We start from the raw sequence: 26,925 nt of genomic DNA on the forward strand, positions 1-26,925 counted from the left end.
ATGAGCTAGTTGGACCTTTTTCGTGTTGAAGATGGACTTAAAATCAACTCCCAAACCTACTGCCAGTTTTTAGAAGGTACTTTCTTCAAGCAGTGGCACAGGAAAAAGTCTACATCATTCAAGAAGGCTGTGATTTTTATGCAGGACAATGCTCCATCACATGCATCCAAGTGCTCCACTGCGTGGCTAGCCAGCAAAAGGACTTAAAGATGACAGAATAATGACATGGGCCCCCTTCCCTGCCCGACCTAAACCCTATTGAGAACTTGAACGTGAGATTTACAGTGAGGGAAGACAATACACCTCTTTGAACAGCATTTGGGAGGCTGTGGTTGCTGCTGCGCAAAAAGTTGATCATCAACAGATCAAGAAACTAACAAGACTCCATGGACGGAAGGCTCATGACAGTTACTGAAAAGAAGGGTGGCTGTGCTGGTCACTGAATACTTGTTGTTCTTCCTCTAATAAATGAAAATAAACAGAGATAGGACATTTTTAGTTTTTCATTTAGTTGCCTAATAATTGTGCACACATAGGTATTCTCCTGAGAAAGCCAAAACTCACTTTTCCTTTGTTAAATACTCAGGTTTGAGATTTTGGATTGACTGAGAGCACTGTATATGTTCAAAAATAAAATGAATCCTCAGGAATACAACTTGCCTAATAACACAGCTTCAATTAAAAAAAAAAGGACAGTGGATATACATTTAGACTCTCCAGTGATCAAAACTGACCTGTTTTACAGAATCTAGCAGCTGTAAACCATACAGTGCTGACAGAATTATTAGACAATTAGACAAGTTACAGGGTGCTCCCATACAAGAATAGAAGAAGTAGCATAGAGCTAGAAATGAGAAGTCTGTACAAATATGAGATATAAAAAAATATATATATATATATAAAAATATAAAAAATATATACAATAACAATGTATATGTATGTATATATATACACTACATGGACAAAAGTATTGGGCCACTCCTCTTCATCATTGAATTCAGGTGTGTCATTCAGTCCCATGGCCACAGGTGTATAAAATCAAGCCACCTAGCCATGCAGGCTGCCTTTACAAACACTTGTGAAAGAATGGGTCCCTCTAAAGAGGCCCATTAGTTCCAGTGAAGGGAGATCTTAATGCTTCATCTTCTATGCTTCCAACTTTGTGGAAACAGTTTGGGGGAAGGCCCTTTTCTGTTCCAGCATGACTGTGCCCCTATGTATTGCATTGGTGAATTATTGCACAGATTATTGTAATTTTAAGTCAGTAACAGTGCACAGTTCAAGCGTAAATATAAATATAGAATAAATAATGAGGTGGCAGTTGCTGACCGAGGGGAAATTAGTCCATAATCAGTCTGTTTATTGTCAGTGACACTCTGAGGGAGGAGTTGAACAGTTTGATGGCCACAGGCAGGAATGATTTCCTGTGGCGCTCTGTTGTACATTTGGGAGGAATGAGTCTCCCCCACTGAAGGTTACTCTTGTGTCCGACCAGTACGTCATGGAGAGGATGTCTTAGTCTCAGCCGCCTCAGAAAATAGAGACGGCTCTGGCCCTTCTTGTAGAGAGCATTAGTGTTCTTTACCCAGTCCAGTTTATTGTCTATGTGGACTCCCAGGTACTTGTAATCCTCTACCATGTCCACACTGACCCCCTGGATGGAAACAGGGGTCATCGGCGCCTTGGTCCTCCTCAGATCCACAGTCAGCTCCTTTGTCTTTGTCACATTGAGCTGCAGGTGGTTCTGCTCGCACCATGTGACAAAGTAGTCCACAGCAGCCCTGTACTCCTCCTCATCATCCCTGTACTCCCCCCCCCCCTCTCTCTATAGTGTTGGCTCATGTTGTGATTTGGTGCTATGTAAATAAAATTAAAAAATGAATTCAATTAAAGATGACGCAGTCATTTTTACACATGCAAAAGATATTCAAGAAGCCTCCAAAATGTTTGCATCTGCAATGACCTATGTTCAGGACTGGCTTACTAAATAATGTCTTTTACTGAATAGCAAAAAAAACAACCAATAAACAGTATGTATGATGTTTACAAAACAACCTGAGAGGGTAGGAGCTCGGGGTCCCACTGGACTCCACATTAACCTTTAAAAGTCATGTAATATAGTCAAACACTGTAATTGTATTTAATTTACAAAATCCTAAGCACATCAGGCCATAACATGTAATATTCTTACACTCAATGATTTTTTTTCTCCACACATTCAGTATTGTTTTAGTGTAACATCTAAAATCAATAGAATTACTTTTCAACAAAGCCGTGAAAGATGACAAAGATAAAAGAGCCGATGCCGGAGCACCGTCAGTGTTGTGTTGGTGTTGGGTATCAGGAGGAGTCTTTTCAAGGACCTTCTCGGTTGAGGTTAAGTCGCTGCAGTCACCGCGGTAACCTGTGTGCCGTCAGTCGCTCAGCGATGGCAGTATCTGCTGGTAAAGCTCAGCCATGTTGATTTCCTGGAAGGCTGCGGTCAGCTCTGGTAATGACTGGTAGCTCTTCACGACGAAACCCTGGAGACTGATAGAAAGACAAGGAACCATATGAGGGCGTGTATGTGATCCAACACCGAATTTATCTGCAAGTCCTGCATTTACTCCGTTTCCCCACTACATCAGAGTCATGTGTCTGGGATCCACACCCATGTCCGCAGGAGGAAGACGAAAGGGTTTCAATGAGAACCTTCATCATCCTCTCCTTGCATTTCTTGCCTGAAGAATCCACATCCACCTTCACCGTCTTCAAAAGGCAACAAAACTCCTGAGGAGACATGACACAGCAGTCACCACAATCGCCGTCAAGATATCCTTTATGAATTGTAGTAGGCTTATTTTAATATTACTGCAATAGTATATGTTGTGACTATTACTACTACTATTACTGTGATGGGAACACACAGTACAGCCTCTGCACTGTATTTCATATCAGTCAACAGACAGAAAATGAGTGCGTAACTTTTTTTGATAATCAATTAATCATTTTAGTCATTTTTTTTTAAAGAAAAAAAAATCCAAACCTTCATTTAACCACTTTCTGATGTTATGTATCAACCCATCAATGTAGATTAATCAATTATGAAAATTCTCATTTAATTGCAGCCCTAGTTTATGTCGTGTGACACCTGCTGGACTATTTCACAACATATGGCAAGAAGAGGGCGCTGTTCCTCTAGTTTAGAAGTGTCTCCATTCTGGTGTGAGCCAGAGCACTAATCAAATTTAATGTGATCTCATTAACCCTCACCCTAACCCTTGGTAACATGGCCCTTTTAACATGTACTGTATGTTTTCCAGTGCGGAATCAATCAATCTTTAAACTCATAAAGACATGGCCGTGTGCTGTAGTTATATACTGAATGCAAGACAACATGCGGGTTGGCACCTTGATGTTGGGCCTGGCTCCCTGAAGAATAACCAGTATACTTCGTCCCAGTAATAATATCCCAGTGAGCTGCAGCTGCTGGGTCCAGCGCTCCAGCAGCCCGATGTAACGGTTTCGAGATCGGATGTGGTCCAGCGACAGCACTGCAGTCCACTCCTCCTCTTTTTCTCTCTCTTTCACCTCCTCCTCTTCCTCCTCCTCACCTTCCCTGCACTCCTCTGTCATCTTAACGCAGAACACATTTGGTGCGTCATCAACCGTGATCATTTGAGGTCCTCGTATTTCCTAATTGTTTTTGCTTTGTGCTTTGGTGGAGCATTCCTCACATGTAAAAATGTCACTGTACAATTTTATGCCACCAGCTAAAGTCCCAGCTCATTAGACGGTCAGTAAGTTCGTTGTTTACCTGCAACCACTCCACTAGCCGATGGACCATTGGTTCTGGTGGCAAGGCTGCGGCTTGATCCAGCAGCTTCTGTCTGATGTCGCGACACCGAGTCCTAGAAAGAGCAGTGGAAGAGACGGAGATGTCGGGGGGACGCGAAGGGTAGCGGGGGTGCAGATGGAACAACAGACTGACGTCCAGCCCTCTTTCTCCTCCAACCGTGCTGTTGATTTGGACCACAATCCCATCCTGAGCTAGAAGGCCAACAGATTGATGTTACGGCACTGATACACAGTAGACCTGAGAGTCAAAGCTCAACTGATTTGGGGTTTTTAAAGTCTAATAACCATATTTTTGAACTGAATGACGAGTCAGAGAATGACATTTGTCACTGCTCAGGTCCACCCCATTTACACACAGATGGGGACAGACTAAAACCTCCACAGGTCCACTGTCATTGGTATCAAAGGCGTTTCTGAACAGGAAATGTCACATTGTTCACTATAAAACAATTATATTTCTCTGATTAGTTTAGGGAAAAGAATTAGGGTCAAATGTGAAACATTTATTGGAGGACACTAATTCTCTTCTGGTGATGTTTCCACTAAAGTTCTTGGGGTCTTGTATGGAGTGTTGCAGGGATGACGTGTTTTTGTAGGCCAACCTGGTAAGAAGTTAGCATCCCTCTACAAGAAGCCAATGGGATTGTTCCATGGGATTTTGGGTTGTTGCAGAAAATAAACTCTGTGGCAAAACAAAAGTTTATGATACTTAAACATTTTGTTGAGCGAGATAATCTTCACTAATGAACACCACTTTATTGATTTTTGAAGCGTAAATGGAATCGCCAGAAGTAAAAAGCTAACGTTAGGCTATAAAGGAACTACAACACGGTCGCATTACTTCAACGTCAGCACCACTGAGCTTCACTTTGAAGAGAATATAGATAGATATAGATATACAAACAGATAGATATAGAGTATAAACACAACGAGGCTGTAAAGGAGGACTGGTGAGTAGACGACTTTCCGTGTTCGGCATGAAGACGTTTAATGTCCGCGACAACTCTGTAGTCTCATTTAGCCGCTTGTTAGCAACCGCTTTTTTTTAAGACACCTAAAAGCTTCACGAGTGGGGGTATCTACTGACGTACTTTATGTCGTAGAACAAAACGTTGAAATCGCTTAAGCTTGTGTTAACCACAGACCTTATCTCCATTCAAAAAACAAAACAAAACACTGACTTCCAGGCGAGGGAACCGGAAGTGTAAAAATGCTAACTAATTTCCGGGTTTTAGAACTAAACATCGGGGCAGCTAGCTGTAGAAACACTGAAGCTTCAAAGGCTTCAGGTTATATGTTGACACGATCAATTTGTTGTGACTTGTATTTACAACGGTGTCTGCAATGTTCAGTAAACTTACCAGACTGCTGCAGGAGATGGAACTCTCCTTCACCGCAGTAAATGGACGACAACACGGAAACTTCCTCAACAGCAGCTTCGGACATTCTTCGTGAATTAACATGGCGTTAGCGTCCCCATAACGGCTTTAAACAAGCGACATGTCATCGAACATGTTGTTTACTGTCATATTTCAGTGGCTGTAATGTTGCTACACATGTCCGCACCTTCTCGTCGTCCGGGTAGTCTCTCATACCGAGTTCATCAGTTCCTCTTCACAATGTCCCCACCGTGGAGAGCACTGGACATAGATTTTATCCCCACTGTAAAGCATAAAAATATGATAACAATAATGACAATTATATATATATATATGCATAAATATGAGCAGTCTGCTTGAACTTAATCTTTCCTGCACTCGAGATTAAATTTTGGGTACAAAAGGTGATACTGCTGCTGGAGAGGGTCCACATTACAAGACACATTTTTAATCTTGGGTGGTGATATAGAATTATTTTCCTATCATTTTTTTTATTGTCAATCCCTTCATGTTAATTACAGCAAATTATATATCAAAGGATTCACTGAAGCAGTTCATTTACCCTGCAGGTCAAGGAACATTCAGATATACAAGCAGCAGGTGAGCTACTTGTTACTGTAATACATGAAATACAGTATTACCGCCCCGTTCAATTAAAATTTTCAGAGTTAAGTCTAAACAATATTGAGCACAATATGTCACATTCACATATAATGCACTTTGATGAGTTTAATGGCTCAAAGCCAATGTTTTCTGTGAAGGATCCCAAGAACATTCGTCTTTCACAATTCCGTTTCAGGTATGAGTGCATGGTATTAAAATGGTGATGTCTAAAATATCCCTTTCATGTAACTGCATCTTAAGTCAACATCAAAAGTCCAAGGCAGTGGCAGCCTAGACCTCACACACTGACACAGAAGAGATTTGTCTGTGATTATTCAAGTAATAGTAGATTATTGTTCCTTGATTACTGTTTGAGTGGTTAAATTAGGGTTGTCAAGGTAGTCCTAGTTGTAGCCCCGGCCTCTGTGGCTGAGTTATGTTAGCAATAGGGAGGACATGTGGTCAAGGCAGGAAAAAAAAAGGATGTTTTTCCTTGCCACTGTCGCCAAGTGCTTGCTCATGGTGGGAACTGTTATAATAAAAAGTACAGTCTAGATATGGCGCTATATAAATACAATTGAATCGAATGTGGATGTAGCATGCTAACCTGCCAACAAAAGTCACGCTTCTGGTAATTTCAGTGTGAGCACTGCCATTGTTCACATTGTTAATTAAAAAAAAAACACTCAATTTGTTTTTTAATACATTCAATTCAAATGAATATATGGGTTATATTCAACTTCAATTGACAAAATGTTTGTTGCATACGCATTTTTTTTTTCCAACCTCTCTTCTGTTCAAAGTGAAGTGAGAGCTTCCAGAGGTCTTTATAGTGGGGGGAAGGAGTGAAAACAAGCTTTTGTGCTTCTGCATCAGCTGCCCCTCTCTAACTGATGAACTTCTTTGTTTTGTTACACTTAAGCGGTCATGTCAATCTGATGATACATGTGTTTTATCTGAACTATGTAAAGCTCTGCAGTTTAGCTAGATAGTAATGTATCCATTTTATTACGGCAGTGAATGTTTGCCACTGTAGGCTGAGAATGATATGTTATTAAGTTGTGATTACATAGCAGTTGAAAGTATACTATATGTCGTGGTCATTGAAGTCTTACTTCCGTGAGACCTACTACGTAATAAGCCTCACGGATGGTCATCTGCTCAGGGCACAGCAGCGACAGCACGAAGATGAAAAAGGGAAAGGAAAAAAAGCATGCAGACGAAGTGGAGGGAGGCGCTCATCCACCCCTCAGTGTGTCCGAGTTATCCGGCTGCTCTGCTCAGGACTTGCTCTTTACTACAGTCCATGTATGCAGTACATTCAAGTCACAGAGCTTTTTGTTGCTGTATGTTAATTCTGTGGACAACTGGGAAGCTTTACTAGACCGCTATGATGTAAATAAAGCATGGGTCCATTTCAAAAATATATTTTTTATGGATTGTAAATGCTCATATGCCCCCTAAGCAGAAGAAAATAAGAGTGTTTTAAATAAATAGGATCTGATCAGACCTGCCGGGGTGCCATGTAAAGACTCACCATAAAAACAAACAATGCAAAAAAGTGAAAGAAAGAAAGTGAAGGAGTTTTAAATGACTACAAAACAAAGACAGCCTTAATAAGCAGGTGGTAAAAGAAGTGGAAAGTTATAAACATCATATTTTGACTATTTTAATAAGACCAATGTGCTTACTGCCAGTCAAATAAGCCTCTGCAGTGCATAAAGTGGTTGACAATATTAAATCAGCTTCAAAAAGACAGGAAGTCACTGCTGCATTATTCCTTAATTTTAAAAAGGCTTTCAGTACTGTTCTGTGTAGTGGGAATCCCGTGACATTCTGCACAAAAACTTACCTGGGAAACTACAAAAGCTCTCTAACTCTCTACAAGGAAGCCAGTATGTTCCCTTTCAAAATTCCCTGTCCAGCTTCACGCCATGCAGTTACAGTGAACATACAAATGTATGCAACACAGTTGATAAAGTGCAGAAACCATATGTATGCAGATGATACAGTTCTTTACTACTACGCAAACACAACAGAGGACGTGAGAAGAGCTGCTGGTGGAATGTAACTCAATACACTTAATTGTACTTAAGTACTGTACTTAAGTACAGATTTTAACATTTTAACTGTTTTTGTTTTTTGAAACTATTTGCAAAACTATTTAACATGTATTAAGTGTTATTTAGTGTGAGTCTGATGCGCTATGCACAAGGGTACACTTATTATTCATCGAGCTTCTCCTTATGGCAACGTTGCCAGCACATATGCAAAAAAATACATCAAAACGTGCAGAATGATTGGGAATGGTGTGCTATGACTTTTTTCAGAGATTCGCCAAACTATTGGCTCAAAAAATGAATAAAGAGTTCCACCATTGTGCAGCCAGGACTGCAAACAGTCGTGATTTTTGTTGAGCGATAGCTGGGCCGGCCCTCGTAGTGAGGGAGTATGAAGTCATTTGGCAGTAGCAGAATGTAGTAGACAGGCTGGGGTGTGTGGTTTGGTATGATTCAAGCAGCCACTGCTAGCCAGTGCAGGGTGCGGAGGAGAGGTGTGGTGTGGGAAAACTTAGGGGGGGTTGAAGACCAGCTGTTGCATTCTGGATGAGCTGCGGAGGTCGGATGGCACATGCAGCTCACCAGCCAGGAGCGAGGTGCAGTAGTCTAGCCACAATATGACCAGGACCAAAACCTGCAGGAGTGGGTTGTTGCAGCAATGTTGGCAACGAAGGACAGAGGTCATCCAGTATCACGCCCGGGTTCCTTGCAGTCCGAGCCGGGGACACCACAGAGTTCTCAATGATAATGGGGAGTTAGTGGACAGGAGATGCCTTCGCTGGAAGGAAGAGCAGCTCTGTTTTGTCGAGGTCCAGTGTCAGCCAGACATTTGTGGAGATTTGTGCTGCCACCTGGGTTTCAGACTGGAAAACGACAGAACTAGTTGAGTGTCATCTGCATAGCTGTGGTAGGAAGAACCAAGTGAGTGAATGACAGAGCCCAGTGACTTGTAAAGGCAAAAGAGGAGGGGACCAAAAAAAGAACCCTGAGGGACCCCAGTAATGAGGCTTACAAGGTTCAGACACAGATTCTCTCCACGTTATTAGCTAGCATGCCAGCTAGCTAATTCTATTTCCAAGCTACTGCAGCTGTCATATTTAGAGGGACCCAGCGCAGAGCTTGACCACCCGAGGAAGACCATGGATAGCGCTGCATCTCTTCATCAAGCTTTTATCTTAGTACTTCCACTGAGTGTGTATTTGCATATTAGCTAAAAAATTTCGTCTCACCAAGCACCCGTGACATTGAGATTTAGATTTAACATTCAGCATTTAGATATTACATTTAGATTTACATTCACAAATTTCACAAATATTGCTGTAAGATTCCCTGCCACTTTTTTAAATCATTGATTTGGAGCTAAATGTAGCGTAATGTCACCATCGGCACCCCATACACATAGAGGGCCCCCCCTCCCCCTCATAACCTGTCAACCCAATGTTGTTCTTGTTAATGGCTTATAACTAATCTATTAAGCCGAAGTAAATGATTCATTAACCACTGAGAAAGGCATCAGCTGCAACTTTTTCCAATCGGTGCCATGTCAGAAAGTGGTGCCATCACTAACCAACAGGCAGAGGAACAGCCACACCTACCAGGAAGTGTTGAGTGTAGTAACACGAGAGGCCACCTCCACGCTCATCATCCAGTATGTCCGAAAATAAGTATGAAAGCATCTCTAGCCAAATTACAACAAAAAAAACGTTCCCTTTGTGGATTTTTTTTTGGGGTGAATTATTATGGAAATGCAACCCCCCCCCCGCCCCCCTCCCAGAGTGAGTTTTTGACGAGAAGGTCCGCGGATCTCAAAGGATGCTGCAGCCGGCGACTCTTCCAGCTCGTTCGATGTGATCATCATCCGGCTCGATGCAGATGCACATCAAACTTCCCTCTCATCAAACTTCCCTCCCCGTGCTGAGTCGCAATTGGGATGCTCTCGGATGATGCACACACACACACACACACACACAGACGCTCGCGTTGCTCCTCCTCGACAGGCTGTTCGATTCAAGAGCGTAAAAGGGACTTCAACCGGAAACCAAACTTTTTTCTTCGTACTTTTTTTTTTCTCTCTCTCTCTGAGGCAAAAGAGGAAAAAAAAAAAAGAAGAGAGAGAGAGAGACGACCCTTGGTGTCATAAGCGGCACTGTTCCTTATTTTCTCCATTTACACGCGTGCTGCCGGGAAATGTGTCAGCTGCCCACCGCCGACAGGGGAGAAGTAAACGGTTTCTGGCGAGGATAAAAGTCCCGAGACGTCGAGTGATTTGAGGCAGCCGACGCTCACATAACGGATTCTGGTCCCTATTTTTTTTTTTTTTTTTTTTTTTTTTTTTTATCATGGAAGATGTGAGTAGTCTCTCTCCGGTGCCGCCGTGTGCCTGTGAGCGGTTTATACGGTCTTTGTGATACAGGGTCCGTACTTTTGAACACTTTTCGCCGTGTTGACGTTACAAACCTCGAGAGTAAAACACTCTGCGAGGGCGCGACCAAGTTATTAGAGCTTGAAGTTGGGGCCCGTAAGAAGAGGTGGCGGACACTGTCGTGATGCACGTAGCTAATAGTCGTCCCAGAGAGAACGTTGGTGCGGTGGGTTTTTATGCCGGACTGTCTGCTGCTGACACCGAAAGTCAACATTATTTGGCACAAAGCACCTGCCCACCTGTCAATCTCTTGCATCGACTTGTTGGTCAGATTCCGTAAGAAACTCCAGCGAGGAGAGAGAGAAAGAGACAGAGAGAGAAAGAGACAGAGAGAGAGAGAGCTGCAAACTACCATTGGGAAATCAGCCGTTTTATTGTATCGCTGCATGTGGATGTGGCCGTGTAACTTTTGTAACCGAAATTCAGACTCCGTCTGAGTCAGACGGGTCCGTTGGTAAATTCGGCATTATTACAAATCAACATTTAGCATTTAATGGAATTGCATTTCAACATTGAGGAGCCCGTCGTGTCACACACGCCCCGTAACGGTTCATTTCGACGGGAGAGGATTGGGGGAATAACGTATCTGAAGTTTGACATTTCCCAAATAAGATACGCAGTGGATTGCACCTTTGCCGAATCCACCGCGATAGGCAGATGTGTCAGAAACAGTGTCAACCAAAGCTTAATAGCGTCTCCTGTTTTGAGAACAGCCAAGCGAAGTGTGATTTGGTGGATCTATGAACGACGTTTGGTGCGCTGTTAACAGGGTGCACTGGTAACTCATCGCAAGACGAGCAGTTGTAACGAGATTTGATCGTTTGATTTGTGGCATCTGCCCCAAAAAAGAGCCAACACATTTGATCCTGAAATCACAAAAGACCTCGTACTGACACACAGCCAAACAGTAGTGGAACGACTGATGCCTCAGTGAAAATTTTGAGGAAGCCAAGTTCTTAGAAAAAGGAAGTCAAGAGCAGAGATGATACCTACAGCACGCACGGAACTTGTTTTCAAGCGTGAAAGCAGGCCTACCCCGCCCTGTTGATTGTAACATTGATCAGAAAACTAGCGCTTGGCCGCCTTCTCCTGATTAAATTGCAGCTTTTTCTTTCTCCAAACGTGCCAACCTTCACTTCTTCTCTCTGTAGGCTGCAAACCACGGAACAGCTACAGCCCACATTTGAACATTAGGCTATGTTCTCTCCTCCACCAAGTAGTGAGACACAGTGAGACAGTTCTATCAGATTACAACTCTGTGACTTGTTCAAGATGCAAGCCACAAGCAGAACTTCAGCAGAATAGAGTTCTACCAGGTACAGGGGTCACACAGGAGCAACAGAGTCATGAGGTCACTGTCGTGGGTTGCGCTTTGTCGTTGCATTCATCGATGGTGTGCATGTGTTTTGTGGATGGCATTTGCGTCAGAGTTGGAATTTGAGGAAATGACTTGATGGCGTCAGACGGTGATGCTTTTCATTCAGCATTCAGGCTCCAATGAACTGCGGCTCGCTGTGTTAATGTAATAACATGACTACAGTGAGGACACATATGACGCAGTGCGCCACACCGTGACATATGTGTCCAAAAATCTCTTTAAACCTCTTGCGCACAATAGCTGCAAAATCCACTTATTGGTGGTTTTGAAGCGGCTTTTGTTTGGGTGTCTGTGTCTTCATCTTCACTTTCTGCCTTATCCTCTTTATCTTGCACCCTAAAAAAAACACTGTTTCCTTTCATGATGATCATCATCTCTCTCGATCTCCGTGAGTCACCCTTATATATCGCCGCCCCACAGACCAAGAGTGCATAGTGTGACGGGTCTGCCCGGCCCATTCAGCAGAGAGGAAACAGACTGCCACATTATGTGTTTGGGCAGAAAACAATTAACCCTCTCTCATAATCGTCCCGCTATCCAGGCCCTCGGCTTTACAATGGATGTGTGTGTGTGTGTGTGTGTGTGTGTGTGTGCGTGCACATCATCTTACTGGGGCACCGCTGACAATTTCTGGGAAAGTGCCTTTATGAAAAAGTCCTCTATGGTGAATGCATGTGTGTGTTCTTGGACGTGTGACGAAATATGAGAAAAATGTTCTGTTGGAAGACGTTTTTGCATTCAGCAGGGACTTCATGTATGATTAACTAGAAATAGTGAAGTGATGCTTTTGTTTGCTTATGTCTGTGATACTTACTCACTCTGTATTCTTTATATCTGGACCAGTCCCTGTCCCGTCAGTGTCCTACACACACACACACACACACACACACATGGAGTTGCAAAGTGGGATGACTTATTTCAGGGTTCCGTCCTGTTCTGTTTTGTTTTTTCTACATGGACAATGTCAGGCGACTTGACAGCTTGGATTGTGCACCGGATAACGAAGAGCGCAAGTTAAAGATTGGAACTGTTGAGAAAAGCAATACCACAATTAAGGCTGCAGCCAGCGACTCTTCTCGTTATTGATTAAGCTGTTTTTCAAAACAAACGGCAAATCCTGATATTTGAGAAGCAGGGACCGGCACACCTGAACCTGAAAATAGATCACCAAAATAGTTGCCGATTTTCCTCCGATCGACTAATTGATCAACTAATTTTTGCTGCCGTGAACACAATCTGCACGACGGCATTCGATTCCAGATCCAGGGTCAATTTTGGATGAATTCTGCAACTATGATTGCCACGCTCTGGTCCCAACCGTACCAACAGAAGCGTTTCACTGAACTGCACCTCTGACTGTCTTATGTCTCCATGGCAACAGGCTCATGGTTATTTCAAGTATTTAGAGCCGTCTGCCATACCCACCTACCTACCTACCTACCTGATGCGGGGGAAAAAAATGACATTATCCATTTAATTAAAAGAACATTTTGGAATGAAAACCAATATTCAGTCAGACACACTTGCATCAAGGAATTGAGCGTTTACAGTTACATTTGGCAGAAAAGGCGGGAGAACTACTACCTCCTCCAACAAAAACACACACACACACACATTAACATTCTTAGTTAAATCAACACTAGAAATACAGCACATAATGAGGAGGATTCAGTGGTGGAGATCAGCTGAGCAATACTGAGAAATATCAGGCTGCAGTAACTGCGCTGCGCATATGGACACGATTGGACATGACCAGTCAGCTGATAGCTGCACAGCTGGTGGTTGAGCCAGCGATTGTGAAGCATGAATGACAGCTGCTGCCTACTAACGCGCTCGTGACTAAAACTGCGTCTTCTCATTCATATGGCAGCCATTCTAAATATCCGAGTTTTGTTTTTGTTTTTTTTTGGATGCTATTTGGATTTATTTGGCTTGTCAAGAGAATTTGATTTGATTCTTGATATTCCACTTTGGGCGGCACGGTGGCGCAGTGGTTAGCGCGGTCGGGGCGGGAGGTAAAACCGGGAGGAATCGTCCTTGAGCAAGACCAGCACCTTGCGCGGCAGCTCGGTCGCCATCGGTGTGTGTGTGACTGGGTCAGTGAGACTTAGCTGTGAAGCGCTTTGGGAACCGCGAAGGTTGAAAAGTGCCAAATAAGTGACACCATTTACCACTTTGTTTGGGCCCGTGACATACCCATAAAAGAGGCAATAATGCAGGAAGTGAGTCGTTGTCACGATCGGGTATTGCTTTGTCAGTCTTTCTTTGTTTACAGGGCTGCGTCTTTACATGCTGGGGGCCTGGTTTTCATATTACTGCAAATGAAGGTTTTGTACCGCTGCTTGGACAGAACAAGACATTTGAAGACATCACACTGTCATTAAGAAAAAAAAAAATTATAACTTCTTATTGCTGATACGATGCACTATTTTTGCGCGGCGAGTAGAATTATTTGTGCATTATTTACATTTGGGAGTTGAGAATAAAGGCGTTCATATCATATCTGACACTATTTGTGTTCAGGCTACGTAGGAAGACTTTATTTTGATAGGCATAACGTGGGTGTGAATGTGTTATGTTGCGCATGCATAAAGGTTCACACGTGGCCATGACAGCATTATAAAAATAGACTTCCTCCCTGCGTTAGTGATCAATCTGTGAAAAAAAAAGAAAAGGAGAAACACCACCGCTACCCTCTTGCACCACCGCGGTAAAAATTATTTCAAATACATATTCTCTGGATTGAGATTGCATACGTCGTGTACAATGATTCACTCGCTCAGGGGTCACAATGCAACAGTGAGCAGTGAGTAAGCCTGTATCTGTTTCTGATAGCAGGGCGTGGACAGTTCTGTGTGGAACACTCCATGTATTGCAGTACATTTGGCAGTGACAACATTGGCAGCAGCGACACAAAACAGGAAGTACATCCTCGCAATGGAGTCAAGCATCTTTGACAGAATTTTTAAAGTCCGAAATCCAGAATCATTCCAGCTTCTCAGAGCCCTTTTCTCGTATATAACCTCTGTCAGGGAGAAGTGGTAGACGTCACTGCTTCCCCAGTAACTTGTGTTTGATTTAAAGCTAATAACAGGTTAATAAAACCAGCAAAACAACATATTGGTCCAGCCCCACTGTCTTCTCCCAGCTCAAGTAGTAAGGGGGTTAGTGGGGGTGAAGTGTGAGCTTGTGGTGAGTTCAAGCTGGGCAGGTCAGTGTGAAAATCAATGAATGCCAGATGCTCCCGGACCTAAAACTTCATCAGAAACACATGTCTGCTAAGGTGTGCCTCTTCCACCAAACCCTGCACTCTTGTTTTCTCTTCCTCTTTTTAGACCCAGCTTGCTTGAGACGCCTTATTAACATAATAGTAATTTTACTGCATTACCACTCGTCTCTGCGTGCTGTTTTAATCTGCACAATGCGAGGCGACAGATGATAGTGTTCACCGCAACGCAGCAGGTAGGGCAGCTAATAGACTGCACAAACGTGTGCGGTGCATTTTTTGGTGAATTTTTTTGGTGAGGTCTGTGTTTCAGTGCAGAGCAGACTTCCTGTGTGAGTCCAAACTCTGAGCCCCTTTAACCTACAATGTGATATCGCGGCGCAGAGCAGAGCTGTGGTAGTCAGCTGAGCCCTGAGTAATGGAAGCCTCTCACTGCTGCTGTGTTGCAAGGGTTCGGTCGGCGCTGCTCTGTGCTGAAAGTGTTCCACCTAGCCCCATCGATTCTCTCCGTGTTCACCCGTGTCAGAGACAGGCCAGGGCCATGCTGTGCCCAAGGGTGCTTTTCTGGACTGCACAATGAGTCTGCTTTGTGTTTTCAGTGGTGAACCTAACCTAGTTGCATTATCACTGTACTTTTTTTTTTTTTCTTTTTACAAAGTAGCCTTTTATTTTCACCCTTCTTGCTCTCTGTCTGGCATGTCTTTTCTTCTCTGCTTGGCGTTCCTTTCTTTGCAGCTGCGCTGCTGTTTACCACGTCGAGACACACTTGCAGTTACAGTGAAAGTGGAAAAACAGTTAGATGACCTCCCACCTAATCCCAAAAAAGGGAAAGAAAAAAAAAGAAAAGAGAAAGATATCCTGTGGAAGTTCCTCCAACAGAAACAAAGGCTGTGGATTTTGCAGACACCTGCACTTGTCAGTGTTTTAGTCACCGTGAAAAGAATGAGTATCTGGTTTTGCACGGAGCTTACTCCACAATTCTATATATATATATATATATATATATGTAGACACAAGTCTTGGCAGCCAGAGCGTGGTCTGCTTAGATTCACAGCAGTTGCAAGAGATTAGAACAGTAAGCAAATTTCACTGGGAAGAGTATCAAAGCAGTATGCTAGAGATATACGGCTAAATACACTGCTTCTGTTTGTCACTGACAGTTAGCTTTGCACATGTAGCGCTAGCCGCTACATTACCCTACCCTCGCGTGTATGTACGCCCACCCTAATGTAAAATGTAAGCCATGTTTTTTGCCCATATTTTGGCCACAAAAAAACAAACAAACACACAAACACGTGGGTGTGTTTGAACGCAATTACTGAAAAGAATGAGAAGGAATTAATGGGTGGCGTTTTAACTGTTGATTCCGAACTAGCTTCCCTTCCTGTGCTGTCACTTGGGTAGCTAGCTTTTCACAGCTACATGAGCTTAAGCGAGACGCTAACGTAAAGAACCTATCCGTGCTAGTGTGAATAGTAAGGCTCGCGTTCAGCGGCATTTTTTAGCGCCAATCCGAATGCGTCAGGTACGCTGATAAGCAGTGGCATGGCGTGACTTTTCTACTTGGCGGGGGCTACTAAATCTTGGGAGGGCTATCTGCCATACTGTCACGTAATAATAAAAACCTATGCTGAGAGTCTGTCCTCTGTTGTCTGCGTTGGGCAGTGTTGCCAGGTTGGTTCAAAAAACGTAATTATTAGCCAGTAAATAATATCAATATTGAACGTCTGCACAATGACTAAATCAGGCCAAAGTTTTATATAGTTTTGAAAACCGAACATATTACACACACACACACACACACACACACAGACAAAGACTGTGGGCAAGCGCTTTCTTATTTGTCATCGCGCGTTTCTGTCATAATGTATGATTTATGTGAGAGTAGCAACTTCAAATTCATACACACTCACACACACACACACACACACAATAACAACAACGAAATCTTTTGTAACTGCACTTAAATGTACAACTGACATTGCTTTGTGAGTACGTGGCATGTACTGGTGGAACGCAGACGCCTGTGCCACTTTCATTCTGAATGCAGTGTCTTTCAGTTCCTTTTGTATTTTGTTCACAGTTCTGTTGTTGTGAATCGCAATAGTGGATGTGCTGTTTTGTGACCTGACGCTCACCTTCCTGCTAAACAGAAGTGGCACGCTCTCACTTGCAACACAGACACAGATAGCGATGGGACAAAACATGTAAGCAGCTAATGTGAGGAGCGAAGCACGAAGTAGACAGCCTGTCCAAAGGGTGTCACGGTGTCAGAAGACGTGAGAGCTGCCCAGCTTCTCCAACACCAGTTGTTGTAGTTTTTGCGCACTAAACGTGGGGCTTTTCTCAATCTTGAAACGATTGCACCGGCACATTTTCTTCTTCTTAGACTCATAGTCACTCATAGACCTATTATGGACATCGTCGCCGCGAACACGACTCTACATCATAGGGTTGGGAGCGGGTTGGAAGCAGTGTTTTGTAAATAAAAAGATGAACTTCTTCTTGAAATTCAGGAAGCGACGGGTCACACTTCCCTAAACCACGGGAGCAGATATTATTTAATGTTAAACGTTTTTTTTTTTTTTTTTTTTTATGGAAAACACGTGAGCAGAACAGGAAGAAGTCACAGGCATAGTTTCCATACTGCGTCACACACATACTTATTCACTTACCTGTATGTGAGGCCCATGGCTGGATAAACAAAATGGGGTGACTTTAGTGGGCAATTTGAGTTTATATTGTGCTCAGATGGTGCATGTTCCGAAAGGCAATCCAGGGTGTCAATAGGTGCCCAAAGGAATATTTACCTCTTTTTTTTTTTTATCTGTTTATTCTATAAAATATTACACACACACACACACATAGAAGCAATAGTACATGTGCGGTACATATACAGTATAAATATTAACCCAAATAGAAAGCTGCTTTAAATGGTGATTACTGACATCTGACATTAGGTATAACCTAGTTATTGTTGCAGTGAGGGCGGGGCGGGGGGGGGGGGGGGGGGGGGGGGGTTGCCCTCTAAGAGGACTCACATCCCCAAATACAGCCAACACTGGGTCGGGTTCCACCAAGTGTCCCAGGATATCAGGCAATGTTTTAAATGCAGAGTTCCAAATGTGTGATCATTTTGGGCATAGCCAGAACACGTGCCTCCCCCCCCACCCCCCCATGATTCCCTACATGATTCTATAAGAGATAGATGCCTTTTAGCGCTTAATGAACTTGGATTTGACATGTATATAAAACATGCACAACTTTTTATAATATGCTGGTATAGGTGACTATCAAATCAATACCTCAGTCCTTTTTAAGCTACAGGTATACTATGTAGCACCAATGACAAACAGAAAGTGGTTATGACAGCCTGCGCTCTGCTCGTACACCGCTGTGCGTTTTTTGAGTGTGATTTCCTTCCTCTGTATCATTGCAGGGTGCGAAAGAGGACCCAGCCCAGTGTAAAGAGCCAAAGTTCCTGGGTAAGGCTGGCTGGGTGAAGAAGGCCCAGGGCAGGCTGTTGACGAGCTACAAGGACCGCTATGTCCACGTCGAGAGGACAGAGATTGTGGTGTACGAAAATGAGGTACGCTACCAGTCACAGAATTTGTCCAGAATAAACAACCGCGCTGAAGCGTCAGACTGCGGCAAACGAAGACAATGCAGTACTCGTTAGCAGGTTGTTGGCTTTGCCCTCCTGCGGGAATTCGTTGATGTAATAATAAAAAGCTCTAAACGATGTCAGCTTGGAATTGGGATGACAAATGTGCAGATAAGTTACCTGTGCTTTGTGTTGCAGGACCTGCAGAACTGCTTGGAGAGGCTTGACCTGGAAAACTATGACAAATGTCATGAATTGAAGAGCCCCTTCATGAAGAAGAACAGACTGGTACTGATTCGATCGCCCAAGTCTGGAAATAAGGTGAGCTGAGACATGAAAATAGAGCTTTGTGTGAATGTAAAAATGCAACGTAATGTGCCGCATGGTATTTTAATAGAATTGGTGCGTGATTGCTCACATTCAAAAGCAATATATTAGCATAATTATTAACATAATCAGACAAAAGGTTATAATAAATAACGGCTCCTGTCGGGTTTAAAACAACATGTCTTTCAACAAACGGAGGATGAGAGCAAGCAGTGTGACTGAAGTTCTTCTTATGACTTAATAATAACAGAAATATGACTATTAACAATAATTGTAGCGATGAGAGTCAGGCAGGCCCATGGCAGCCAGCAGCCAGGCGTACCAGGACCACGATCCACAGGAACCTGCGAGACGAGAAAGCTATAGATGTAAAGTTAGTGACATGCATCGGAGGGACGTGAATGTGTAAAGATGGAGAGGGAGAGGAGGAAAGCTCGGTGCATCATGGGAAGTCCCCCAGCAGTCTAAGGCCTATAGCAGCATAACTAGGGGTCCAGGCAGGACCTGAGCCAGCCCCTAACTATAAGCAAAGTTTTAAGCCTACTCTTAAAAGTAGAGAGTGTGTCTGCCTCCCGGACCCAAACTGGGAGCCGATTCCACAGGAGAGGAGCTTGACAGCTGAAGGCTCTGGCTCCCGTTCTGCTTTTGGAGACTCTAGGAACCACAAGCTAACCCTGCATTCTGGGAGCGGAGTGCTCTAGTGGGGTAATAGGGTACCATGAGCTCTTTAAGATATGATGGTGCCTGACCAGGAAGAGCTTTGTAGGTCAGGAGAAGGATTTTAAACTCTATTCTGGATTTTACAGGGAGCCAGTGCAGAGAAGACAGGAAGTAGTAGAGGAGATGGAGGCCAGCACCTTGCATGGCGGCTCGGTCACCATCAGTGTGTGAATGGGTGAATGAGATCTGATCTGTAAAGCACTTTGGGAACCGCTAAGGCTGAAAAGCGCTATATAAGTCCATTGTCCATTTACACCACATATCTACCCTCGATAGATGGAAAAAGGTCGTGCTAATAGTAACTATTATTCCTGCAGCAGTGAAGAACTCATCTTCATCAAGAGAAATGAATCATGTTTACTGAAGTTCAGCGAGTACCCCAAGAGCTGAAGCCAAACACCCAGCATGCTCAGAAAACAGACCCTTCGTTTGCATTACATCATTACACGTTTGGGTTAGGGCTGTTAATTGCTCTCCGCGGCCTGGCGATGCGAAGGAAGCAACTGCGAGTGTAGGGAAGCTTCGGTGGCAGACCGTGACATACGGAGAGGAGGAAGTGAAACTGGAGAGGAAACACATGTAAAGTGAAATGACAAGAGCTGGCAGAGGGCAATGTTTACTCACAGCAAAGGCAGAACAATAAATCACAGTCGCAACTTAAAGCTACAGTGTGAACAATGTGTGGCACTTAGACAGACCTGGACTCAGATCAGCCATCTATTGGGCATCGGTCCTCTCATGATTTTGTTTTGAAGTGTGAGATGACCTGCCTATTCAGTATGCAGCACCTTTTCACCACAGTTTCAAGCCGTGGGCTGGTGTGGGTTGTTGTCACTTCCTCGTTGAGGTTAGCTTTAATGTTTGGGCACTGGCTCAAGTAAATTGAGTGAACAGTTTTTTGAATAATAATTATTTATCCGGGGTAGGTTTAATGAGCACGAAACCTGCCACAGCCTTACCCGTTTGCATCTCCGCTAGAACAGCTGGAAAAATCACCTGAGGTGCGTTTCAATACGCAGATTGAACCTGATAGTCTGAGGTCTGAGGTCTGAGCCCTCCAGTCACCAGCCACAGGCCTCTCTTATTTTTTTTTAATTCAATCAAATGGCAAGCCCACGTAGATTTCTCACCCGACTCAGCTTAAGTCTCTTTTGGATCACTGTTTCGATTTTCTGGCCTGTAAACTCTCTCGTCAACCCGTTGAGATGCAAGTGATGAATGTTGCTGTGGTAGTGCAAATACATGACAGGGAGGGAGGGAGGGGTTTGTATGTGCAATGCTACAATGTGGACTTCAGCTCTGCCTGGACACACTGCTGTCTTTTACTGATTTTTGAAACATGGTTGTTTTCTAGAACCTCAGTGGATTTGTGATGATAGCGTATTTTAATGGCTAGATGATGATAAAAGACAAGAAATTAAAGGTAGGTCTCGCAGCGCTACGGAGCAGTTTGGCCTATGAGGGTGTTCCTGTTCTGTTTATGCCACACGGGTGATGCGATGCACATTCCTGCCAATAGTGTCACAATATTCCACGGACCTACGGGTGACGGTAATGCGCTAAGATACGCAGCAATGCGCCAGCAAGGCAGGGAAGAAGAAGGCCGATTTCTAGTAAACATGGATGTCACAACAATCCGGGTTTCAAACTTGTATCACTTTTACTTGCAGTCTCCGTTATTTATCGTAATAACAGGAAGTTAAAAAAAAAAAAATATATATATACCATCATTCAACAATTTAAAACAATCCCCTCTTTGTTAAACTCTGAATCTGTTGGTAGGTTGTACTCTATTGTAGTGGTTCAAGTGTGAATGCAGTGAGCGGGTGATCCTGGACCAGGATGTGAAGAGCTACTTGGCTGCCTCTTGGTTTCTCCGGGGTAACCCCTCTTCAGCAGTGTGTCTCACAGCCCGCCACCTGTGGCTGCTTGTCCACAATTAAGATGCTTAAAGATATACTTCCATGGTTAAGATGCTGGAGGAGGTAGAGTGTCAGAGAGCAAATTAGTGACATATATAAGACATACAGGGTAAAAAGCTGTTGTGTGAAAGTACATTGAAGACCTATTGAGTTACACACAAATCCCAACATCGATGCATTTACAGTAACAGTTTAAATCTAAATTTATACCGTTATTATAGACTTACGGCAATTAAGGCGCTGCCAGAGCCTTGATTCCAACTGCAACAGCGTCCTTAAACGCTGCAGGAAGTGAAATGAACGAGCAACTCTCAGCTGCAGCCAATTCGTGTTCATTCTGTGAGTTGGCCAAACAACAAGAGCGGTACTCTCTCTCTGCAGGCTGGCGTCTGTGCTTAACGGGATCAGGTTTTGAATTTGCTACCGCTCTCACTGGTTCCGCTCCATGACGACGGAGGCCATGGTTCATGGATGTCGTAGTATTCAGACCAGTCCACAATGTCTCAAGAGACAAAAGTGAAATAATCAAAACTGGTGGCCATAACGTGAACCTGTTTGGACCGTTACATCACCCGGGAGAGTCTTGTGTTTCTATGTTCAACACTGAGGATGTCGTTCAAAGAAAAATATTCCCGGTAAGACTATTGAGCCCAGCCAACCCTGAAACTGAAGCAGCTAAATGGAATTCAACCATCACTCACGTAGTAACTCGCAGGGGGATCTTATTGACGTAGTTGTTTAAAGTCTGAAACTATTCACATGGCTGGATAGAACATAAATGTGCGGGACTAATGTTTCAATGGAAATATGAAAAGACAAAAAGAAACATTACCACGTGTTTCACTTGTCATACAAGCAAATATCATGACTGATCTGTAAATTAGGTATTGAATTAGAACAAAGACCCACTGAAAACTATAGTGACCTATTTTAGAGGCATTCTGTTCCTGAGGGTGTGTCAGACAGTTTTGAACTTTTCTTTATATCTGAAGCCATGATGATGTGAAGGCAAATAAAAAAAGAAAATTTTCTATTCCAGTTTTGGTCTTGACCGTAGATTGAGTGTACGAGAAGTGCTTCCTAAACCATGAACGAATTCAGCGATTGAATTCAACTCATGTAAAATAAAAAGGGTTCTGAAGCACTTCCTGTGCGTTTTGCATTCGATCACCGGCCTCATTTTGTATTCTGCATTTACGACACAAGTCACGTCTCGGCTTTATGTGCCCGACAGATCCACGACGTGAAGTTCCAGGCTCAGACTGCCGAGGAGAAGGAGGCTTGGATTAAAGCACTGAGTGATGGCATCAACCGGGCGAAGAACAAAGTTTTTGATCAGGTAAACACCTGCGCAACCCCCGCCACAGAGTCATAAGAGTTTTTTTATCCACGTTTATCTATTAAAAGCTCAAATAGATTGCGTGGAAAAGTGAATGAATAAGCTTAATTTTGTTCCACAGGTGAAGGTCGATGAAACCAGCAATTTAGAGCATGTTACTCGAACAAGGCCCAAAGGGAACCGTAACCGGCGGCCACCGACCAGGATACACATGAAAGAGGTTTGTGTGTGTGTGTGTGTGTGTGTGAATGTGAAAATCCATTTATCTGTGTGTGTGTTACAGACACTGGGTGGTTAGCTCTGTCGCTCCAGTAAGTAGGTCTAGATTTTGAATCTGAAGTGAATCAGAATCAGAATCAGAAATACTTATACAGGGGCGGGGGGGGGTGCACCGTTCCTGGAGATACTGCAGTACCAGGTCGACGTATCAGATATATATACTACACTTGATCTTTGCCAAAAGGCCGAGAAGCTGTGGGTTTCCTTGCTTTTCTCATGTTTGGCTGGGCTATTTATTGGTTCAAACACTCTCAGAAGGTGTGAATGAGTGAATTTCTGGATAAGAGTCTCTCGCTAAATGACTAAATTAAATAATTCCTGTTGATGATTTCAGGCCAGCTCACAAAAAAAAAAAAGCATTTTCTTAAATCTCAAGCTACCTTGAATTTTAAATCTAATAGTTGCTGTTATGTATATTATGTTTATTTAATATGCTATATTTATTATTACTAAATATAGATATTAAGTGTATTTTGCAATCGCACCTACTTTGCTGTTTTTTGATCACTGCCAATGAAAGTCGGCACATTCATTAATTCCCTTCCCTTTCTGTTTTAATGTGAAATATCTGTGCAGGAAGTGCTGAGTTTCATTGACAGTAGCTTAACAGTGAACAAAAACAGTATTCTGGGCAGCAGAGTGTTGAGTATAACAGGACCCCCCCCCCCCCCCCCCCCCCCCCCCCCAGTCTTTTTCTTTTTACCTTGGCCTTTATTAACAGCTTTTATTTGAGAATTTATGGTACGTTATAGAATTACATGTAATTAAATGTCTTTTATTATCTTATCTTTTTTGCCATCTAGGTAGCCGTTGTGTCATCTGATGGTATCCTGCGTTTGGATCTTGATCTTGAGGATGCCATAATGCCTAATGGGACCCATCATGCCAGCGTTGACGGCGCTGAGACCCCCAAAGAGGCCATCAAAGTCCCAACGCCTCCGTCCAATGCCGGCGAAGCTGCAGAAAAACAGTCAGGGCCAAGTGCTGAGGAGGGGGCTCAAACTGAGCCAGAGGTCAGTCACCAGAAAAAGGTCATCAAACCTCCCATGCCCCCTATCAAAGAGGCTAAATCCAGTTCAACACCTGAAGATGAACCTGATGTGGATGATGGCCCAGAGAAAAAGGTCTGTATAATACTATATAACCTTTGTCATACAATGCAGAAACGTGTGTGTATGTCTTTCTGATCTTTAAAATATGGCTGAATGTTTTTAAGGTCCTGAAGCCGCCTAGGCCTCCATCTAAAGAAGTCAAGCCCAGTGTTTCACCTGTTAAAGAATCCACAGAGGGGGCCAAGGCTGAGAAGATGTCTGAGAAGAGTCCTGATGCCAGGAAAAAGACAGGTCCACCACCAACCCCTCCCAACAAACCCAGCTCCAGCCACTCAATGAGCAACCTTGCAGAGGCCTCACAGTCCAGGCCAAACTCCCACCCTCCTACCCCTCCATCAAAAGAGAAGAAACCCTCCCATCCTGCCGTGGCGCCGGTCCAAGTGGTCCCAGGCAAAACTGATGAGAATGAGGAAGACAATAAGACGGAGGCGACAGGAACAGCCGTGGAAACAGATGAGGCAGACCTGTCGACTTCTAAAGAAGCTGTACTTAGTGTCAGCGATGATGAACCTGAGATTCCCAGTGCAGAAGAACAGGTTTCTGAGGCAGAATCAGGGGAGACTATAAGCAGGGGCATAAACAAGGCAACCGACTATGAGCCACAAACACCCACAGAGCCGTTCAGAAAGATCCCTAGTCCTCATCTAACCCCCAAGAAAAAGCCTGAGAAACCTGATCAGCCCGACATGCAACACATAGAAGACAACACAACTATAACGCAGCCTAATGAGGGACGGGACCCTACTGCATTGCTGCAAACAGCCTCAGATACCTCAGCCAGTTCTCCTCAAGCAGAAGAGGCACTACCCAAGAGCGAGGTCCCCCCAGTAGCTGTCTCTTTGAATGACCCGGTCACTGACAGCCTCAGCCTGAGTCCACTGCTCTCTCACTTGCCCGGGGAGAAGAAAAAGAAGGCAGAGGAGAAATCTGTCGACAGCGGTCAGCACTCAGACGATGACAGCGAAGGCTCTGGGGGTGAGGAGACACTGTTGGCTTCCAAGGCTGCGTTGAGAGGAAGCCACGCTGGTCTGGATGTGTTGGATGCCAGCGAGGACGACATTCAAGTCTCCGTTAGTTTAAGGTCGACACAAGCTGCGACCAAGCCTCAGGCGAGATCAAAGGTCTTTGCCTGTCGGCGCTCAGAGCCCACTCCTCCTCTCAAACCCTCAACCAAGGTCAGGTCAGCCTCCATTGGAGATCTGCTGTCTGACTCTTCAGTCTGTATTCAGGTGAGACAGCATACCAGAGCGGTGGCTGGAAGCGACAGGCCCCCTAGCGACGATGTCATGAAGCTTGAGGCCGAAGTGGCTCTGGAGATGGAAAAGACAAGCGAGCTCCTGAGCAGAGTGTCCCAGTCCCAGGAGGGAGGTGACGGGGAGGGCAGGCCAGAAGATCTGCTGGCCACGGCCATGGAGAAGCTGAAGAAGGCCGACCATGTCCTCAGGGAGGTCAAGAAACTGAAACCTGCGAAGAGCTCGAGCGACAGGAAGAGCTGGTGAATGTCATTCGTAGCAGATTGACTTGGAATTGACCATTCGCTAAACCCGTCTCCACAACAGTGATTGTCCAATCAAAGCTTAGCCATCTTCAATAGGCACAGCAGGCTTGTCAAGCTTTGGATTTCCCCACATACTGTACAGTTTGCATGAGGCTGAAGTTAAACGTGATATTCGGTGTGCAAAGAGTTTGAGCGTAACCGAGAATTACTTCCAAGGCCTTTCAAGTAGCCTATCGCTATCTAACCACATCAGCCTGTACAGTTAACAGGTTACCAAAAAAAAAAAGCCCCCATTCACCACTAGCGCATCTACTGTACTATTTGCCCACTGTGTGGAGGCCGGTCCTGGATGCTATCAGAATTTAGGCTAACGTTAGCGGCTCTGGCAACCCCAGCCAACCTTACCCAGAGACAGTGTTTCCGTTCGCCAAATACATTCCTAAAGCCTTTTCCCTTGTAATGTTCAAATGTTTGAATGAAGACAGCGGGGTTTTTTTTTTTTTTTTTTTTTAATCAATCCATGGACCTAGCATTAGCCTGTTTAGCTAGCCAATAAAATCTGGTTGGCGGTTGGCGGCCAGAAAAGACAAGCTGCTTTTGTCTCCTTCTGCCTGAAAGACCCACTGGTTCAAGAATGACTTAAGAATTTCAATTTATCTTTTTTTTCCCCCCCAGACTGATACATTTTCACACGGTTATGTAAACTGCATTATGTGCTGTGCGAGAATGGAAAGCCTGACAGGTGTAGTGACATTAGCTAAGGAGGGTCAGGGTTTAGCAAACGGTCAATTGACGGACTGAAGTCTCCCATTTTTGATAGTTACGCAGCACATGCAGCTGTTCGCTCACAATTAACTAAGTGCAATTATTTCTAGTTTAATTTTCTCTGCAGCTGAAAGTAATGCTTCATGCTCTGTATTGTTTATTTCTTTGCGTTTATACGAAATACTGGACAGTTTCAAGAACAATCACTTGAAAGTTAATTTCTGAAACAATAATGACAAAGCAATACGTTGAGAGCATACGAAAAAAAAGTACTAAAAAAATGGTTAATACCAAATTAAACAACAGTTTTGATAGTTTACTTTATTTTTTTTTTCTCTTTCAGATGCCTTGTTTTTGCTGGCAGTTTACATGAGGGAATATATATTGTACATACTTAATTATTCTTACCACAGCATATGCTGTTTATCGTTGATGAGGAAAGATGTGCCAACGT

General features: G+C 43.8%; 2 protein-coding genes and 1 pseudogene across 3 annotated transcripts; 1 reads left to right on the forward strand and 2 right to left on the reverse strand.

The window, feature by feature from the left end:
• Window positions 1-962: 962 nt before the first annotated feature.
• On the reverse strand, window positions 963-5,346 carry rwdd3 (RWD domain containing 3). Of its 2 annotated transcripts, none has more exons than XM_070907466.1 (5): window positions 5,199-5,346; window positions 3,797-4,029; window positions 3,391-3,615; window positions 2,651-2,769; window positions 963-2,529 (listed from the first exon to the last, which is right to left on the reverse strand). In XM_070907466.1, the coding sequence occupies exons 1-5, from the start codon at window positions 5,281-5,283 to the stop codon at window positions 2,415-2,417; spliced, it is 777 nt and encodes a 258-aa protein (XP_070763567.1). In that variant the 5' UTR covers window positions 5,284-5,346; the 3' UTR covers window positions 963-2,414. The 2 variants fall into 2 exon arrangements, with proteins under 2 accessions (XP_070763567.1, XP_070763575.1); XM_070907474.1 differs by having other exon boundaries at window positions 2,607-2,769.
• Window positions 5,347-10,218: 4,872 nt separating this feature from the next.
• LOC139288542 (pleckstrin homology domain-containing family O member 2-like) lies at window positions 10,219-25,783 on the forward strand. The gene is made up of 8 exons (XM_070909858.1): window positions 10,219-10,227; window positions 18,345-18,494; window positions 18,708-18,830; window positions 22,713-22,817; window positions 22,939-23,037; window positions 23,900-24,220; window positions 24,313-24,753; window positions 24,889-25,783. Exons 1-8 carry the CDS (start codon window positions 10,219-10,221, stop codon window positions 25,705-25,707), a joined length of 2,067 nt encoding a protein of 688 aa, XP_070765959.1. The 3' UTR covers window positions 25,708-25,783.
• On the reverse strand, window positions 23,199-23,293 carry LOC139289765 (U2 spliceosomal RNA; annotated as a pseudogene).
• Window positions 25,784-26,925: the final 1,142 nt, after the last annotated feature.

This window comes from Enoplosus armatus, chromosome 1, assembly GCF_043641665.1.
Source record: "Enoplosus armatus isolate fEnoArm2 chromosome 1, fEnoArm2.hap1, whole genome shotgun sequence".
In the NCBI taxonomy this organism is placed as follows: Eukaryota; Metazoa; Chordata; class Actinopteri; order Centrarchiformes; family Enoplosidae; genus Enoplosus; species Enoplosus armatus.

What these genes read in the sequence shown, in the direction of transcription:
- rwdd3 (XM_070907466.1), bottom strand. Translation starts at nt 5,283, where the DNA reads ATGTCCGAAGCTGCTGTTGAGGAAGTTTCCGTGTTGTCGTCCATTTAC. An exon ending in CCATCTCCTGCAGCAGTCTG is followed by an intron (nt 4,030 to 5,198) that starts GTAAGTTTACTG and finishes TTGGCCTTCTAG; the next exon opens with CTCAGGATGGGATTGTGGTC. An exon ending in GGCTAGTGGAGTGGTTGCAG is followed by an intron (nt 3,616 to 3,796) that starts GTAAACAACGAA and finishes TTCTGCGTTAAG; the next exon opens with ATGACAGAGGAGTGCAGGGA.
- LOC139288542 (XM_070909858.1), top strand. An exon ending in CGCCCAAGTCTGGAAATAAG is followed by an intron (nt 18,831 to 22,712) that starts GTGAGCTGAGAC and finishes TGTGCCCGACAG; the next exon opens with ATCCACGACGTGAAGTTCCA. An exon ending in CAGAAGAACAGGTTTCTGAG is followed by an intron (nt 24,754 to 24,888) that starts GCAGAATCAGGG and finishes AAACCTGATCAG; the next exon opens with CCCGACATGCAACACATAGA.